Genomic DNA, 21,004 nt, shown 5'->3' on the forward strand with positions numbered 1-21,004 from the left:
AACATCTAACTTACAGTATAAGTCTGGAGTAGGATTTATAGTATCGAAAGCAATAGCAGAATGTGTCACTAATTGTGTACCTGTTTCAGAGAGAGTGATGTTACTCCAAATAAGTGCTCTACCCGCACAACTGAACATTATTCAGGTCTATGCTCCAACAACAGACCACAGTGATGAAAAAGTTGCAGAATTTTATTCCCAAATCTCAGGTGTTTTGCAACTGCCGAAGAAAGATCTTACAATAATTATGGGAGGGGATCTGAAGGCGACATTATAGGTCACTATGGACTTGGTGAAAGGTATGAGAGAGGTGAACTACTCAGTGCATTTGCAGGAGAGTGGAGATTCGTAATAACTAACACATTCTTCACACTACCACCCAGACGTCTCTACACCTGGAAGTCCCCAAGAGATTCAGACAAAAATATTACCCAGAATCAGATTGATTATATCTTGATAAATCAAAGATATAGAAACAGTTGTCTCTCAATGAAAACCTATCCAGGTGCTGACATTAACTCAGACCACATTCCCCTAGTTGGTGTCTTTAAAATCAGAATGATGAGAGTTCAAATGAATAAAGTCAAAATGTATGATATCCACAAACTCAAAGAATCTTCCATAAGAGAAAATGCAGGAGTCCATTTTAATAATGGACTAAAGTCTCTGTCAGGTAACTTGTGCACCGAAGAGAAAATAAAAAGATAAACTCTGTAGTGGAATCAATCAAAGAAGAACGTCTGAAATCCAATGTCACCAAAAAGAAGTCATGGATGACTGAAGAGATACTTAAAAGGATGGACAGAAGGAGGAAAGTGAAACGTAATAATAATATCAACAAGGAGATCAGGAAACAGATACAAGAAGCTAAGGAAAAAGAAATACAAGAACAGTGCAATGAAATAGAGAAATTACAATTGAAGCATGATAGTTTCAATATTCATAAAAAAGTCAAGGAAGTAACAAGAAATTACAGAAAAAGGACAGGCAACAGGTTGGTGAATAACGAAGGAAAAATAATAGTTGGACAAGACGAGCTTAAAGAAACACAGAAAACATACATAGAACAACTCTTTTATGACAACCGGCCAGAACTTCCTCAAATATATTGTGAAAAAGGATCTAGAATTCTGCTGGTAGAAGTACAAGCTGTGATAAATGGAATGAAAGATGGTAAATCACCTGGTCCCGACAATGTGAATGCCGAAATTCTCAAGCTGCTCTGAGAGGATAATTTAAAATGGTGGACTGCAATATCCAGTTACATCTATGACTCTGGTAACATTCCATGGGAATAGCTTAAATCCAAATTGATTACATTGCCCAAAAAGCCCGGAGCTAAGACTTGTGGTGAATATGGGACCATCAGCCTCATGAGTCACCTGCTAAAGATCTTTCTGCAGGTCATTCACCAGAGAATTTACAAGATGTGTGAAGAATAAATTTCTTCTATGCAGTTTGGTTTCAGAAATGCATTTGGCATGAGTGAAGCATTATTTAGTATCCAAGTACTATTCCAATGGTGCAGAGAATTGCGATATTTATGCCTGCTTTATTGATTATCAGAAGGCTTTTAACAGAGTAAAACACCAGAAGATTGTTGACATTTTAAGAAGCATCCGTTTGGATGATAAGGACCTACATATAATTGTGAACCTATATTGCAACCAGTTGGCTTCTGTGAGGCTGGACAGAGAAAATACAGAAGACAGACATTCTAATAGGTGTAAGACAGGGTTGTATATTGTCCCCACTGATTTTCATCATCTCTTCAGAACACATCTTTAAGGAAGCTCTTGATGAAGTAGAGACGGGAGTGCTCTTAAAAGGAAGATATATAAACAACATCCAATATGCTGATGACACAGTAATATTTTCTGATAGTGGTGATAGTTTGCAGTACCTTGTCGACAGACTTGCACAAAAAAGCTCTGAATACGGTCTAGATGTCAACCTTCAAAAAATGAAAACAATGATAATCAATAAAAACCGAGTCCCTGTATGTCACAGTGAGAACTTGAATTGGAAAAACCAGGGTTGTCTTCAATAAGATGAGTAAGCTTTTCAAGAATCATGGCTTAGTAATTACAAAGAAGATCAGACTTCTATGCTGCTACGCATGGTGGTGAAACATGGACTCCGACAGAATCATTGGATAAGCGGCTGGAGGCTTTTGAGAAGTGGCTGTACAGGAGAATGTTAAGAATACCATGGACAGGGCATGTCACAAATGTCGAGGTTCTACGAAGAATGAAGAAAGAGAAAGAAGTACTGGTCACCGTGAAAGCAAGAAAGATTCAGTACCTGGGACATATCATGCGAAACAACAGATACCATCTCCTCCAGACCATCCTGCAAGGAAAAATACCAGGGAAGAGAAGCATTGGCCATAGAAGAATAGCTTGGCTTAAGAACATTAGAATGTGGACCTCTAAAACATCTACAGAGCTATTTAGAGCTGCAGCCAGGAAAAGTAATGACAAGATGGTTGCCAACATCCGGAATGGATAGGAAGAGGATGATTTTGTAACATCTTAATAACCACAGGATCTTTAGTCTGTTCTCATTTGTAAATCAAGTTTTGGAGTCAATCAACAATAAAATGCTACCAGTGCCGATACTTTTTGACCTCTCTAAAGCATTCAAATATGTTAGCCGCAAAATTCGACTTGACAAGGTAGAAAACTGACTTCTGTGGAAAAGCACGGATGCTGCTTGAATCTCATATAAATGACAAGAAACAGCAGATAGGTCTAAACAGCGCAAGATGGAATACCTGTATCCTTCAACTAGGCACCACAACCTGTAGAGTTCCATAGAGCTGGGTCCATATCTTTTTCTCTCTCATTGTATCAACACGACATGTCTTATGCAGTTTTGCACAGCATGAATAATGCTGTATTATGTGGCTATAAAATGTAAATATGAAGATACTTCAAGAGTAGATTCTTCCTGATTCCTGGGACTAAATATATGTAGTAAGCTCACCTGGAGAGTCCACATACTAGAACTACATAGAAAACTGAACGAAGCAGCATCTGCTGTTCACATGACTGTATCCAGTTTTGAAAAAAAGCAACCAAAGTGATATACTAGAGTTATTTACATTCAATTATCATGTATGGCACTATATTCTGGAGTAATGAATCACAAGTAAAGAAAGTTTTTCCCGTCCAAAAGAGAATCAAAAAAACAGCAGATTGTGGTACACGTTGGAAAAAATGATGCCTGTCACCTGGGCTCCAAAGACATTCATTGGTCATTCCAGTAACTGGCAGAGAAGGTTGAGAAGACTAGCCTTGCATGTGAAGTTTCAATGAAGTTCACAATTTGCAGCATTGTCCCCAGAACTGATCGTGGCCCTTTGGTTCTGAGTCAAGTGGAAAGACTGAACCAGAGACTTCAAAAGTTCTGTAACAAGCTAGGCTATGAATTCCTGAACTTGCGCCACAGGGTTGAGAACTATAGGGTCCCCTAAATAGGTCAGGTGTGCACTTCACACCAGAGACCACTACTCACGTAGCTGATTGTGTGTGGGGTGCACAGAAGGGCTTTTGGGTTAGGCAACTCTCCGTCAAATCAAGATAACAATAGCTGTAGGAAAGCCAGAAGTATTAGTGTAAGATCAAAGGAAATGCATCCCACAGGTAAGAGTAGTAAAACCCTAATGGTAAACTACCGAAGCATTTGCAACAAAGTGTTCATGAAAAGCAGTGAAGCTCTCGTAAAACTAGGTACAGAAAGCTGCATAGGTGATTGTTTTGGCAAGACACAGTATCAGGAGTGGGCATAAAATAATTGATAATTGGATTCTTCTATCGCCCACTAGTCTCATCTCCTAATGTAACCGAAAACTTCAGAGAAAACCTTTCACTTGTACGTAACTTCCACAGACATATTATAATCATCGGTGGAGATTTTACTCATCCAACGATTAAATGGGAAAATTACAGTAGTGGTGGGCATGCTAAGATATCCTGCGGAACATAACTAAATGACTTCTCTGAAAACTACCTAGAACAGATAGTTAGGAACCCCACTCACAAAGGATGTAATGACAACAAATAGACCTGACTTTTTTGGTGATGTCCAAATTGAAACTGGTATCAGTGGCCAGGACGTGGTTGTGGCAACATTGATTACCAACGTACAAAGAACAACTAAAATCTATATATGTTCAGTAAATTAGATAAAAAAATCACTAATTTCATATCTCAATGAGGAACTTGCAGCCTTCAGCACAAGTCAGGAGCTTGTAGAGGAGCTCAGGCTCAAGTTTAAAAGAATAGTTGACCACACACTTGATAGGTATATACCCAGTAGAACAGATAATAATCAGAGGGAACCTCCATGGTATACAGTCACTGTAAAGAAAATTCTAAAGAAACAGAGATTACTGCATAATAGGTGTAAAAGAAAGCATAAGGCTACAGATAGAGAGATGCTGAATGAAATGCACTTCTCTGTCAAGAGAGCAATGCGTGATGCATTCAATGACTACCATAGCAGAATACTGTCAAATGACACTTCACAAAATACAAAGAAATTCTGGTCATATAAAAAGGTTTTTAGTGGCACCAAAGTTAGTGCCCAATCCCAAGAGAATGAGACAACTGAAATTGAGGGTAGCAATGCAAAAGCTGAAATGCTTAACTCCGTTTTCAAATGTTCCTTTACAAAGGAAAACCCACGAGAACCGTCCCAATTTAATCCTCGTACCACTGAAAGGATGAATGAAATAAGTATTAATGTCAAGTGCTCAGAAACAGCTAAAATCCCTATCAGATTCTATATTGAATTTGTGGCTGAGTTAGCTCCTCTTCTCACTATGATCTATTGTAGATCCCTCAAACAAAAATCCATGCCAAATTCTTGGAAAAAGGCAAGGGTCACACCCATCTACAAGGAGAATTATAGAAGTGATCCACAAAACTTCCGTCCAATACTCCTGACATCGATTTGTTGTAGAATCTTAGAACATATTCTGAGATCAAACGTAACGAGGTATCTTGAGCAGAAGGACCTTTGAGATACCAACCACCACAGTTTTCGAAAAGATCGGTCATGTGAAATCCAACTTGCAATTTTCTTGGATCATGGCAACCAGGTAGATGCAGTGTTTCTTGATTTCCAAAAAGCATTTGATTCAGTGCCACACCTACTCTTATTGCCAAAAGTACAATGAATGGGGTATTAAGTGAAATTTGTGAGTGGATTGAGGACTTTTTGGTAGGAATGGCACAGCATGTTATCTTGGATGGAGAGGCCTCATCATATGAAGTAACTCCATGTGTGCCCCAGGGAAGTGTGTTGGGACCCTTGCTGTTCATGTTGTATATTAATGACCTCACAGACAGACAATTAATAGAAAAATCAGACTTTTTGCAGATGATGCAGTGATCTATAATGAAGCACTATCTGAGAGAAGCTACATAAACATTCAGTGAGATTTTGATAACATGTCAACATGGGGCAGAGATTGGCAACTTGCTATAAATGTACAGAAATGTAAAATTGTGCACTTCACAAAACAAAAAAAATTAGGCTCTTATAACATGTATGAGTCACTGTTCGAATAGGCCAACTCATACTAATACCCAGGTGTAACACTTTGCAGCCAGCCGCGGTGGTCTCACGGTTCTAGGCGCGCAGTCCGGAACCAAGCGACTGCTACGGTCACAGGTTCGAATCCTGCCTCGGGCATGGATGTGTGTGATGTCCTTAGGTTAGTTAGGTTTAAGTAGTTCTAAGTTCTAGGGGACTGATAACCACAGCAGTTGAGTCCCATAGTGCTCAGAGCCATTTGAACCATTTTTGTAACACTTTGTAGGGATATGAAATGGAACGATCACATAGGTTCAGTCCTGGGTAAAGCAGTTGGTAGACTTCAGTTTACTGGTAGAATACTGGAGATGTGCAATCAGTCTACAAAACAGATTGATTACAGATCACTAGTGTGACCCACACTAGAATACTGCTCAAGTGTGTGGGACCCGTACCAGATAGGACTAACATGGGCTATCGAGCATATACAGAGAAGGGCAGTACGAATGGTCACAGGTTTCCAAATGAGATTCAGGGTCACAGGTTTGTTTAATCCATGGAAGTGTGTCACATAGATACTGAAGGAATTGAAATAGCACACTCTTCAAGCAGACATAAACTATCCCAAGAAAGTCTGTAAACAAAGCTTCATGAACCAGCTTTAAATGATTACTCTAGGGCTATACTACAACCTCGTACATATCATTCACACAGGAATTGTGAGAATAAGATTGAAAAATTACTGCGTGCACAGAGGCATTCAAACAATCATCTTCCTGCAGTCTGTATGTGAACCATCCCTGAATGGAACAGGAAGAAACCGTAGTAACTGGTACAATGGGACGTACCCTCTACCATGCACCTCATGGTGGTTTGCAGAGTATAGATGTAGAATCATGAATGAAGCCCATCTCAGACACTCTTACACGGACTATTCACCAGTTAGGAAACCTCAGCACACGATGTCAGTAATTCTGTAGCTGATATCCTTCACTGTCAACAATCAAATGTTACACAGATTGAACGAGTATCACAGACACAATACACCAAATTACCAGTGTAATGTTTTACATAGAGAGAAAAAAAAAAAACTCTGAGCATGACACATAAAAGAGAATGTTAAGCATCAACTCTTATAAACTCCGTTAGCAGTGACCTGCACCCCCCCCCCCCCCCAACACACACGCACACACACACACACACGCACACACACACACACACACACACACACACACACACTCTCTCTCTCTCTCTCTTTTCTACTCTACACTATCATACAGTAATTTGTAAGTTATGAGGTGCCAATAACGATCCACTTATTGCAACTTGGAGAGAAGTCATTAAAGTACACGGAGAAGAAATAAGAACATTGAGGTTTGCTGATGACATTGTAATTCTGTCAGAATCAGCAAAGGATTTGGGAGAGAAGTTAAATGGACTGGATAGTGTGTTGAAAAGAAGTTATTAGATGAGCATCAACAGAAGTAAAAAACGTTAATGGAATTTAGTCAATTAAATCAATTGATGCTGATGGTACTGGATTAAGAAATTAGACACCAGAGGTAAAAGATGAGTTTTGCTATTTGGGCAGCAAAATAAGTGAAAAGTATGGAGGATATGAAACGCTGACTAGTTATAGCAATGAAAGAACTTCTGAAAAAGAAGAATTTTTTAACATCAGATCTAAATTTAAATGTTGGAAAGTGTTTTCTGAAGGTATTTGTTGGAACTGCAGCTTTGTATGGGGAAGTAAAATGTGAACAATGAGCAGTTAAGACGAGAAGAGAGTGAAAGCTTTCAAAATGTTGTGCTACAGAAGAATGCTGAAGATCAGGTGGATATGTTGTGTAACTACTGAGTTGGTACTGAATTGGATTTGGGAGAGAAGATATTTATGGCACTGCTTGACTAAATAAGGGATTGTTGATACAATACATTCCGAGGCATCAAGGAATTGTCAGTTTGGTGTTGAAAGGAAGTGAAGACAGAAATTGCAGAGGGTGACCAATGTATGAATACCATAAGCAGGTTCAACTGACAGTAGCTTGGAGGAGTCATTGAGAGATAAAGAGGCACACACAGGATGGACTAGTCTTTGGATTGAAGACCACAGTAACAACTGCAACTTACAATCTATGGTTATTATTAACATGAAACACGAGCACTTGTATGGATTGTGATGTAATAAACCACTTACTGCAACTGTAATATCCCATAGGTGTTAGGAATACAATATCTTAGCATCTGCATGATGATATAAGGAACCTGTACACAGTTCACAGATGAACATTAGTATTGCTTTATTCGTGTTAATTATTGCTGTAGAAATCTGGCTGGGAAATTATGTATTTAGCTAATAACATATCTGTTTTGCATTATTCCACTCCCACCTGTGTTATGGAATGCTATTAAGAGGCAATTCTGTAGGCTCAAAATTAGCCATAAAGTGCATAGCAGGACTTAGCCCATATGAATCATGTCAAGATTATTTTAAGAAACTAAATATAATGACAGTGGTTGGTCTGTATATTTACAACTGCATTGTCTTCATTAAAGTGAATCTGAGTAAATTTGACAGTTCATGACCATAACATAAGAAGTGGATATACAATTAATACGCCATATGTTGGGCTTGTAAAGACACACAACAGTTACAAATATCTTTTTCCTGTCTACTTCAACAAATTACCTGAAAATGCCTTCACAGTGTCAATAAATAAATTTAAAACTAGTCTTTTAAGGTGGATGAAAAGTAAAGTATTTACTCTTCTCAAGAGGTCCTTGACTATGTGACATATGACCCTCTTTCCTTATGATAATGAATGATAAATTAACTGCAAACTATACATATACCTCACTGTGCAACTTTTTTTATTACTGTTTTATGTACTTATTGTTAATTATCTGTTTGATTATTTATTTGTCATTCACTGAACAATGTAGTTCATTTATCTTGTAATTGATCTGTTAGGGTACTTCTATTTGTTATTGACATTTGCATAAATTTGTATTGTATCCATCTTGGATTATTATACTGTAGTAGTAGTAGTTGTTGTTGTTATGGTGTTAAAACTGATGATACCAATTGCATGTAAATATGCTCAAAGGTGGAATAAAACATTTGTATCTGTACTGGGGTAACATGTGACATGTTCTACATCAGAGTGATGCACTCACAACACAGATCTGTGGAACACAAAGAGAGATACAGAAAATAGAAGTAGTTTCATACATAAAGTGTATCTGATACCATAATATCTTAGCTTAAAAACTAATACTATTTTTGACATTTTATCTGTCTACATCCCATTCATAATTCATCAATAACAGAGAGAAATTAATTTTCATTTGTTGCTTTCTTAGGGCATAAAAATTATGTTTTGATGCTTTGTCTGCTATTGCAGATACGTAAGAACCATACACATTGCACAATTATTTATTTCAAATAAGGTTTTTATAAAATTCATTTATAATATGTAAGACCAACATGAGGAAACTATATATTTGGCTTAAATAAAGACATCTAATGCACAGTGAAAATTAAGTTCTCTGAGGAAAATGATCAAATACTCTAACTTTGTAACTGGCCCAGTAATAAAAAAAACTGTATGCATAACACATAAACATTTAAATATTACAGTGTCTGAAGTCATAATAGACATAAATACAGTTCAGCATCTAGTATGTAGTATCATTAAATATCTGAAAGTAAGAAAGTTTTATTTTGCAACACTTGTAGGTAATATTTTAAGGAGAAGTGGGGAAACACAACAAATACTGTACAGTAATTAATGAGAGAGAGAGAGAGAGAGAGAGAGAGAGAGAGAGAGAGAGAGAGAGAGGGGGGGGGGGAGTTTTGGGCCTCCCAGTGAAACAATAATCTTTCTACAACATAATTTTCAGCAGCAGATTCAGTTATGCACAAAATGGACACATACTAAAAGACAAGATACTTAAGGAGTTTGCTACCTACTAAACTACCAATTTTACCATCGCAGCATACAACGAAATGTATCATAGAATTAAGCGTTCATGTTTTCGATAAAGTCAAACCAGTCTAGTTATTCTTGCTTCACAAGACGGGCGGGTACCGGTACTAGCTAATAAGAAACACTGAAAAAGTTTCCCAAATGATCCAATGAACATTAATAAGCAGACATTCTTGAGCACATTTGTATCCGCCGGTATTAATGTCACTTTAAGTACACTTATTGTAAAACTAAACCGATCCTAGTAGGATCCATCGGTGGGCAGCGCCAGTTATACAAGTAGTATTGCAGTTTTCCATCACCCTCTCCAAACTTCAATGCTTCAAGAAACTGTTTATTATCCATTACATCCAGTGAGTTGAAGACATCGAAGCCATTATTTTTTGCGGTCACGAGGGCATCTGTCATTAGCTCAAGCCAAGGAGTTTCTGATGAGACGTTATAGAAAGAATACGCTGCTTTCAAGGTCTTGTGTGTAGGATGATGCATAACTGTTGAGGGCAAACTATAATAACTTACAAAATCCGTTATCCTGTCGTTTTTCTCAACTACAAAACTATCAATTACGCCGGGTCTCGGTAGAAACCAGTGACAAAACTCTTCATGGGAAAAAACTGGTGCAAGATCGAATCTTGATAAGTACTGATTTAGTAATATATGAGCACTCGATGAATCTGCTGCAGTTAATTGCCTGAAACCCCGAGTTTTTGTCGAATCTGGCAGTCTGTACAACTTCAAGGTCCTTTGCATGGTCATATTTCGTTTCAGGTGGGAGAATTTCACTTCAATAAGCTTTTTCGGATTGAGCGATCGATGCCAATATCTGCATGTTCCCACAGGTTTGGGCAGAATAACTCCAGCAGTATACACAGCCTGAAATATACCGCAAAGATTCACACGACGGGTTATTTCACGAATCAATACAGGGGCGACGCGTTTTGATCTCAACTTTTTATGCACACATAGGAAATTTATTTCTACCATACTCAGAGACTGGTCATATACCCTTAATTTGGCGGGAATTGCACTTATGAAACCGACCAAACGGTTGTTTTTCATTACACGGACACCACAGTGCCAGTCTCTTTTCCAGTTAGGGGGCTGCAACGCCCATTTTAGGAACTCTGGTGGATAGTCAAATCTAAACATGCAGTCGTTATCTTCAACATAATTTTCATTGAGTAGCGTGTAGAGCTCCTGTAAAACCGTTGGATCACTCAGGTTAAGTGTGTCCCATCTGAAACCTTCAGGTAGGGAAAACGGCGTCTGCCGGATTTCAGCCACACGTTTATCAGCTTCTATTGGCCCACTGCACTTGACGGATTCATTTATTTTTGGTACAGGTTGGGTGTTCCAGAATGTATACTGCCTTTGCTCTACATCTACATCACTTCTTCCTGCACGTCGGTGAAATGAAAGTGTCTCTGCTGCCAAACGCAGGTCCTGCAAAGAGACATTTAATTTTTCCTGAATTTCGTCTTCGGTGTTTGACTGTTGTTTGTCATCATCATTAACAAGTACCGGCACTGTTTCTTTGTTTTGCCGACTTTTTTTCTTGCTATTTTTTGAAATAATGGTATTGCCTGTATTTTTAATTTCATTTCCCCTGTAGTCTTTTGGAGTTTGGCTATTCATAGCTGGCGTCTTAAGTTAAAATCACAACTTAATTTGACTACGAAATTATAACTCTGCTTGTTCTGCCCACCTTTTGCACGACAGCAATGGGGGGGACTGCAAAATACAAGCAAATACTATGGTGCGATACAGAGCTTGAAGAAATAATGTTAAGTTTCTTCAGTTTACGACACGGAAAGCATTAGCTACACATCACACACGTCTCCCACACTCAGCGCTTGACGCGTACACTGCCACGTCACTGACTTACAGTTGCCTGACATCTTCCGGGAACAGAATGAAATACGCATGTATGTATAGGTACATAATTTTCGTTTCGTTGTTGCAAACAATTGGAGACTAAATTTAAGAACACATCCTCCACATCTGTCACTACAATAATTTCGTTGTATTTATCAGTTTCGTAGGGAATATATTTGTGCCATCCGGGTGTCAATCAGCCATTGTTAAAGTAGTTCTTACACAAACTTGCGGGTACTTGTAGAAATGACATCATATAACACCTTCAGCTGATCTTCAATTTACTCTTATTGTGCGACCGGATTCGGCCAAAGACTACTGTCCACCACAGATATTTAACAGCAAAGAGCTACATAATATACACACACAAGAAAAACCAATTCTATTCCGTAGAATAATTTCTATTGTAACGTATGAAAGGTGGTGGGTAGGAATAACCAACTCAAATCTGTATATTAAAAATCACTTGTAAATGTTCAACATCGTTGCAAATTAATTTGCGATGTGAAAGAAAAAAGTCTCGCTCCACATCATGATTTATCGTAAGAGAATGATCCATGGCACATGACACTAACAGTATAAAAATTATAATATTTGTAAATAGATAGTTTATAAATAAGATTTAGTCATGCATGACGTGCCAATTACAGACAACTATACAAAAGCTGCTTCCATTGCCTGTCTCATCCATACAGTAAAAGTCAATACGGTACTACTATACATTACCTTATAATATAAGCAAAGCAATACAAGCGACACTTACTCGTTATTTTCAAATATCAATTGCTTTGGTGGTTTTGTTTTTCATATACTGACCACTGGTGCCAAAAATTAACTATTACGCCGTGGCACGCACAAATGATTTATTCTTAATATTGGCGTAAGGCTGAAATCCCTCACGGCCATAAGCGGAGAAAAACGTCCTTTCAACGGTTCGGACAGACTATGAACCCTTTCACACATGTCAAGCACGCTATGGTACTGTACTGTACAAACTGTAGAACGGAAGATACGGTACAGAATATATTTTATTAATAAAGTTATTTTGTCAGTTGTGACTTATTCTCGTAAGGAAGACAACAAACAACATGCACTCTCAAAATCGTGAACTTTTATTTCAATTCATGATGCATTTCGAGACATGGGCTCATATTAAGACGTTTATCAGTTTACATCCTGTTTTTATTAAGTTTTATGTAAATCATGCTATTCTACAGTTTGCTGCAACATTAAACTTTGTTTGTTCAGTGTATTTTTCACTAGACATTTTTTCAGAAACAGTTTATTTAATTACATCATAAAATTAATGACAAGAATGTTCTGACTTGATATTTAGCAAACATTATCAACAGATACCAGTAGATAGTCTACCACTTTCTACAGACCAAATGTTCCCCAGAATTGAAACAAGTCTCTCAACTGGAGCAGATGTCATAGGCAAAAACATAGCAATCCCAATTATTTTAGAAATATTTCAACATGAAATATCAGACGTTTGAAACACCTTAACACTTTGTGGCCCAAGAATAAACATAGGAAGAGAAATATCATAATTTCTTTCAAAATCTATCTTTATTGTCCCAGAAAGCAATAATATGTTAAAAAACAATAACATTTGAATTCCATTATAAAATATTTTTGGTGGTTTCAGAGTGAAACCACTGTGACATTCAGATGATTTTAATGGCTACATATTTTTTTTTTTTTTTTTTTTTTTTTTTTTTGTGAAATTCAGCGAAACAGTTCTTCGTTTTCGTTATACACAAACCAACATTACATGTTTTACACATTGATCTTGTGCGGTATGGTACTTTAGCAGTTCTACAGTGTGCACATCGTTGGGATGGTCCTGTTTCTGGCATATGGGACGCATTCTCATAGCACTTTTCTGATGCAACAAATGGTTGAATCTGTTCTGCTTGATCTGGGACCTCTTGCGGTTAGGAGATGATGAAGAAGCTCTAACTAGACCAGCAATTACAGATTGTCTGAACAGCTTCAAGGATATTTGATCATTATTGCAATGTTCGTTATAAATTGTGTAGGAATTTACAACCGTGACATCTAGAAAGTGCCACAGAATTCTGTGCTGCCAGTTTTTGCTCTTTCTGTCAATCTCTTTAAATGATTTTAACATGGTGGATTTGTCCACAAGCCCCATATAGGCATTGTAATCCTTTACAATATCTGGGCATGGAAATTTCTTCGCTGGTACCACCTCTATATTTTCAATATTGTGGAAATTTGAAAGAAACTGTATCGATTTGTGACCTTTCCAAATCTATTTATTTATTTATTTTATTTTGATCCGACATCAACTGATTACAAAAAAACGTTTTTTTTTTTTTTTTTTTGTTCTAGTCTTCTGGATAAGTCAGAGCCTTACTTACTAGGGTTACATATTATTGGCTGGCACTTTTATCTACACAACTTTTTCTAAATTTAGTTGAGAGAACAGAGTTACATATATGGACTATACAGAAAAAAAAGTTGTTATTGCCATACTTAGATTAAGGATTCTACAGTTTGTAACAGTATTCATATCTGATATTCAAATATATACAGTTTGTGACACAGTCTAAGACCTGAGATTACATATATTTTTAGGTAGATGGTCTTCCATCATACAAGTGTACTAAATCTAGAAACTCATCTATTGAATATACAGGATTGTTTAGGAGCCATAATTTTAATTTCATTTTTAGTTTTGTAATGGGCAATTTGGAGATATTAGGATGGAAGCAATTCACTAGTTTTATGCCTGCATAGTGAGGGCTTTTCTCATAAAGTGTTGTTCTATGAGAGATGATGTGGGGTCTCTCTCTACCTCTAGTGTTGTGATCGTGTATTTCTTTATTAAGTGTTTTGTTACTGTTTACTGCCATAATGATTATCTTCAGCACATACAGGTTATGAACAGTTTGTATTTTAAATTCTTTAGACAAATTTCTGTAGGACTCCCTGGCACATTTCTTTCTCATAATTCTAAGTGCCTTCTTTTGTAAGGTAAGTACACTTTTCATATTACCTTTACTGGTGGATCCCCATACCTCTATCCCATAACTTAGATGGGATTCAAATAGTGCAAAATATATTTGCCTCAGAGTGGTGATGTTGCAAAAAGGTGTCAGTTTTCTTAGGACATATATGGTAGTACATAGCTTTTTGCAAATATCATTCACATGATCAGACCAGTTTAACTCTGCATCTAGTGTCAGGCCAAGAAATTTGGTCGAGTATTGTTTTTTAATGTATTCATCACCCATTAAGATTTGGTTTTCATGAGTTTTTTGCCTCCCAAGATCAAATTCAATATAGACAGATTTATTTGTGTTTAATTTTAGTTTGTTTTCATTAAAATACTGCAGAATTAAGCCTGCTGCAGTATTGGATTCCACTTCGAGCTGTGAATAGCTTGGATTGCTGCATATTAACGTGGTATCATCTGCATATAAGATAGCTGTTGCATGGTTTGTTATGGACTGAATATCATTTACATAGATAATAAAAAGAAGTGGTCCTAATATCCCTGTGGGATACCAAAATTTATGTCAGTGGTGTTTGATTTGTATGTTCCCTCTGTAGTGCTAATAGACACAGACTGCTTCCTATTTGTCAAGTAGGACCTCATCAGATTATGGGCTGTGCCTCGAATGCCATAGTTCCACAGTTTGTCCAGCAATATGGTCATATCAACACAGTCAAATGCTTTTTGTAAGTCTAGAAAGATGCCACATACATGTTCTTTATTATCTATTGCTTGAGTGACACCTTCAATTAAGTTTGTTGCTGCTGTAATGGTGGATGACCACTTGACAAACCCATCACTGCTGTGATGCCTTGGCTGCTGCATCGAAACTGGTATTCTTCCTGGAACCTGTGCTTTTCATTTTCAAAGTCTTTTGGCAATCCAACTCTCCCTTTTCTCACTGTTCCATGGGCATATATTCCTTGTTTCCTCAAATCAAGCATGAGGTGTACAGAAGTAAAATAAATATCAAAATACAACTTGTGATATTTTCCTGCAAGTTCTGAGCTAAGATGTTTCACAACTAGGGAACCTAAGCACTTTTCTGTCTCCTGCCCAAGTTTCCCAGTATAGATATGAAATTTGGAAACATAGCCAGTTTCATTTGCCATCTGGTTTTATAGGTTTCTGAGGAATATACCACTTTAGGCTTGACCTAGCTTTGAATCAAATCATAGATTCATCCACAACAAGGTGTTCTGTTGGTAAATAATTTTTCAAGTAGATATTGCTTAGTTAGTCCAGCAGTGGGTGTATCTTGAACAGTTTATCATAACCTTTTTCTCCGTTTTTTGGCTGCTGATTATCATCATTCACATGAGAGCTGAAATGTACGAATCACAGAGAGCTGGGTCAGAATACCAATAATCCCTATATGAAGGACATTTTTTTATCCCCATTAATAAATTGATGGCAATAAATTTCTTCATTTCCTCAGCATCAGTTGGTTTGAAAGTGGTGGAACCTCCAAATTTCTGAGTCGCATATAAATTTGTAGGAAACACAAGATCATCTAGTAAATCAAATAAGCAGCCAAATATTTCAATGGGGCTTGTTTTGTCAGAAAGAATATTTGAGCCATATCTGTGTGAAAATTCAATAGTTTCTTTTGCAAATATGTCTTGCACCCACTCTATGTTCTCTATTAGTTCTGCATTATCATCACACACATCATTGTCATTGTTGACATCACTAATGCGAACAGAGTCACCCTCAACAGAAACACTTTCATCCACATTATATGCACGTTGAACTATGTACTCATCAGGAACAGTAAGTCATGGTTGTTGATCAATTTCATCCGATTCACTTTCAATGTCTGAAGCAGCCGACTCTGGGTCACTTGGAATTTCTGGTAGTATGTCCATTAGCATATCAGTGCTGAAATCACAAGCTCTAAATCGCTGCTTGCTTCTTGATGGTGGTCTTCTACCCATACTGACGATCTATAAAGAAATGAAACCATCTGCACTTTTGCAAGAAACGAAACTTATTATAATTATAAATAAAAACTTCTTCCAAAATTCCATAAATGAAGTAGAAGAAGGAATCATTACCTCATATTCCAAAAATATGCTGCAGAAATGTCACAAATTATGTATATAACAACGTCTAATTTACTTACCACTGTATTCAGTGCAACACTACACTGAAAACGCGGGCAACCTCCAACAATCATGTTGCTGCTCCAACTAGCTGTTAGGGCAGAAGCTAGGTGACACTAGCAGTGAGCGTGCAGTGGTGGCTTCAAGATAAAACCAGTGGGCTGGATACACAAACAAAATAAAAATATGGTTTCAGACTGAAACCACTGCGCCGGCAAAGGTTAAAAATTGCTTTCCGCATCACTTCAGTAGTACAAGGTAGTTTTTCAGAACTTAAGCCACAATCTATCCTTTGGTTTTGAATTACCTGGTTCAGGAGGAGGAGATTAGTGTTTAACATTTTGTCTCCAACGAGATCGCTAGAGATGGAGCACAAACTCAGATTAGGGAAGGATGGGCAAGGAAACTGGCAATGCCCTTTCAAAGGAACCATCACGACATCTGTCTGAAGCGATTTAGGGAAATCATGGAACCTAAATCAGGATGGCCAGACGTGGGTTTCAACCATCTTTGTCCCAAATTTCATTAACTTTTGCATTCTATTATAAATCAGACAATGCAATTTCAGTTCGTAATTTTGTCCATCGAAACTTACTAGGTTCTTCAAACCTGGTTCTCCACAACCCTATGTGTTGGATACTAGAATTATAAAAATTGTCTATGTTTGAGAAGAATTTTTGTTCCTGGACACTACTACCTTTTTTTATAGTGCATAGCAATTCTTTGGCAAAAGATGGTATTAAACATTAAGCACACGTTTTCTTTTGCCCATTGCTAAATTATGAGACAAAAAAAAGACAGAAACACAATGATCCATAACATTTAGAGGAGTTATTTCACATTCAAAAACAACTTAAATACATTGTTCCTACTGTGTTGTTGAATGAATAATTAAAAAATTGTGGCAGAGTCAGTAGCCACATCACTCTATTGATGTCAGCGGTTGCTCCAAGATTGGCTGCAAGAGGCACGGCTGCAAGAGACTGTGTAAAAATATGAAATCAGACATATGGGTAAAAAATCAGCACAGAGCATTGTCCCAGACGGCACTACAAAAACCAGGACTGTCCGACCTAATCCTAACGTATGGTAAACCTATACATAGGTGAAGTGCAGTACAAGGTGATAGGTTATACTGCATTGTAAAACAGTTACAGTTTCTACAAAACCAAGACAAAAAAAGAGAAATACAGTACTTACTGTTTTCAGTGGTGGCTACAAAGTTTATAGACATATCTACATGTGCCGTTTCCATTTACTTACAAATACTTTCTCTTGTGCATACCAATGACCTTCATCTGTAACATTCTCAGATGCCAAGTCTGTTTTATTTTCAGATGATAAAAACACTGGAATAAACAACAAATCAAGTATAGTCTTAAATATTGGTTACTGACATTTTCATTGACGTAAATAAATAGTTCCTAGCCAATTATGAAAAAACACATTACATGAATTTTAGAACTTGTAACAGATCTCCCATTAGTATATGCCTAAAATATTATGACAGTCAGACAGACAGACAGACAGACAGACAGACAGAAGAATATGGCAATGTTGATTCTTGGGGCTACAGCTGGGAGAAGCATGCCACAAAACTACTGAACTGCCTAAACAAACCTCTATTTGCAAAGCAAATGTTGACAGATGTATGTGATATACAAATAAGCACGCTAGCATAGGGTGCCTACTTTAATTCCATAATGTCATATGGGATTATATTTTGGGATAACTCATCAAACCAAGCTAAAGTTTTCCATATAATAAAAATTATTTATTGTGTGAGCTCAAGAACATCCTGCAGACACCTATTTGGGGAACTAAACAAATAAATAAAATTACATAATTAATTAGTGCTTTACAATATATTTATTTCTTAATGAATTTTGCCATTAAAAATATGTGGTATATCTTTTTCAAACCAGCAGCTCAGGTCATAGAATTGATACTAAAAATAAGAATAATCATCACAAAAATTTAAAGTCACTTATTTTGATCCAAAAAGGTGTTCACTATTCAGGAACACACATTTTCAATAAGTTGCCAACAGCCAGTAAAAGTTTTAACTACTAATAAAGTTCAGTGTAAGTGGAGCCTAAATGATTTATTGGTGGCCAACTCCTCCTATTTCATTAGCAAATTTCAAAGTTGAACCAACTAATGTGTATGCTTCACTAATAACATCAAATAATGCAAGTGTTAGTAAAAACTGACTTCTGTACACATTCAATGCAGTAATGCAATCATTGTAAATTAGTGTTATAAGATGATTTTTCTATTTGATGATGGATGGCTACAATAGTGGAAGAATTACCACATGCATCTGAGTGTATTGAACGTTTACATGTTTTTTGGCATAATAATAATAATAATAATAAGAGACTGTGTAAAAATATGAAATCAGACATATGGGTAAAAAATCAGCACAGAGCCCGGGAAAAGAATAGGCCTCTGGTATGTTCTGCCAGTCGTAAAAGGCGACGAAAAGACAAACCGCTAATAGGGCTAACCGCCCTTTTAGTGTGATTAGTTGGTTCAGGACAGAACTAAAGAAGCCTCGGACAAGCGCGGTCATGGTCGGGGACGACGCTTGAACCCTATGCCCGCCCACAATGGTAACGGCACTGCTAGCCAACTGGAAAATGATTCAAATCCAAATAGAGATGTTTTGCAGGATATGCTTCCTGCAACCATCCTAGAAGGAAAACCAAGACAGAGGATGAGATGGTCAGATGAAGTTAACCGACACCTCATGTTCTGTTATTACCAAGCAACAAACCAAGGAACCAACACAACTGGATACAGATCACAAGTATACACAATATTTATTACCAGATACCCAGAATTAAAATTATTAACAGAACAATGACTAGCTGATTAGATCCGTGTAATAATAAAAAATAACAGGACACCCCAGTCAGAATCAGAAAACATCAAACAACAAGTACAACAAATACTGGAACAAAATAATGTGCAATCAGAAGAAGAAGAAAATACAGTAATGGACTCAAACATCCCACAGCAAACAAACAAAGAACAACACGCATCAATTAAACAATCAGAGGAAAATGAAATCTTAAGACAGCCACCAGAACAATCACAAATAGAACACGAAGTGACACACATGTTAGATATAGAAGGAAAATTTCAGCTGACATATATAGAATACAAAGACACAAATACAGACATTAGACCATTCCTGCATAGACCACCAAATAACCCACAAGTCGAACAAAACAATAAAAACTATCAACACAATCATACACAACAAAATAAATGAAAATACAACTATGGAAGAGTTACAACTAAATCCAAACATTCAACACAAACCAAAAGAAATTTTACCAGACAATAGATAACACACACATTAAAATAGACAATCCACCAAACATAACAGACATGGAACACTTCTGGAGCAACATATGGTCAAACACGGTACAACAAAACAGGCATGCACGGTGGATACAAGCAGTAACAGACACATACAAGATGATACCACAAATGCCTGAAGTGATAATTTTGCAACATGAAGTCACCCAAGCAATTAATTCTACTCACAATTGGAAAGCCCCTGGAAAAGATAAAATAGCAAATTTCTGGCTAAAGAAGTTCACCTCAACACATTCACGTCTAACTAAATTATTTAACATGATTATAATAGAGGGAAACATTCCACGTAGGAAAAATATATCTAAAAACAAAGATGATGTGACTTACCAAATGAAGGTGCTGGCAGGTCGACAGACACACAAACAAAACCCACATCCTTTTGTCTTTCCCTCTCCTTCCTTCTTTCCTGATGAGGCAACAGTTTGTTGCGAAAGCTTGAATTTAGTTTGTTTGTGTGTCTGTCGACCTGCCAGCACCTTCATTTGGTAAATTATTTAACAGTTACATTGCAGACCCATACACATTCCCTGATACACTTACACATGGAATAACTTATCTGAAACCTAAAGATCAAGCAGACACAGCAAACCCAGCTAAATATTGCCCCATAACATGCCTACCAACAATATACAAAATATTAACTTCAGTCATTACACAGAAATTAATGACACATACAACACAGAACAAAATTATAAATGAAGAACAAAAAGGCTGTTGCAAAGGAGCACGAGGATGTAAAGAGCAACTGATAATAGATGCAGAGGTGACATATCAAGCTAAAAATAAACAAAGGTCGCTACACTACGCATACATTGATTACCAAAAAGCTTTTGATAGTGTACCCCACTCATGGTTACTACAAATATTGGAAATATACAAAGTAGATCCTAAATTGATACAGTTCCTAAACATAGTAATGAAACATTGGAAAACCACACTTAATATCCAAACAAATTCAAATAATATCACATCACAGCCAATACAGATTAAGCATGGAATATACCAAGGAGACTCATTAAGTCCTTTCTGGTTCTGCCTTGCTCTGAACCCACTATCCAACATGCTAAATAATA

At 37.0% G+C, this 21,004-nt stretch overlaps 1 protein-coding gene across 1 annotated transcript; it reads right to left on the bottom strand.

The window, feature by feature from the left end:
• Positions 1-7,898: 7,898 nt before the first annotated feature.
• On the bottom strand, positions 7,899-11,716 carry LOC126203517 (glycylpeptide N-tetradecanoyltransferase 2-like). The gene has a single exon (XM_049937842.1). It carries the CDS (start codon positions 11,166-11,168, stop codon positions 9,753-9,755), a length of 1,416 nt encoding a protein of 471 aa, XP_049793799.1. The 5' UTR covers positions 11,169-11,716; the 3' UTR covers positions 7,899-9,752.
• Between the last annotated feature and the right edge of the window lie 9,288 nt (positions 11,717-21,004).

The sequence above is a fragment of the Schistocerca nitens genome, chromosome 9 (genome assembly GCF_023898315.1).
Source record: "Schistocerca nitens isolate TAMUIC-IGC-003100 chromosome 9, iqSchNite1.1, whole genome shotgun sequence".
NCBI classification, from domain to species: Eukaryota; Metazoa; Arthropoda; class Insecta; order Orthoptera; family Acrididae; genus Schistocerca; species Schistocerca nitens.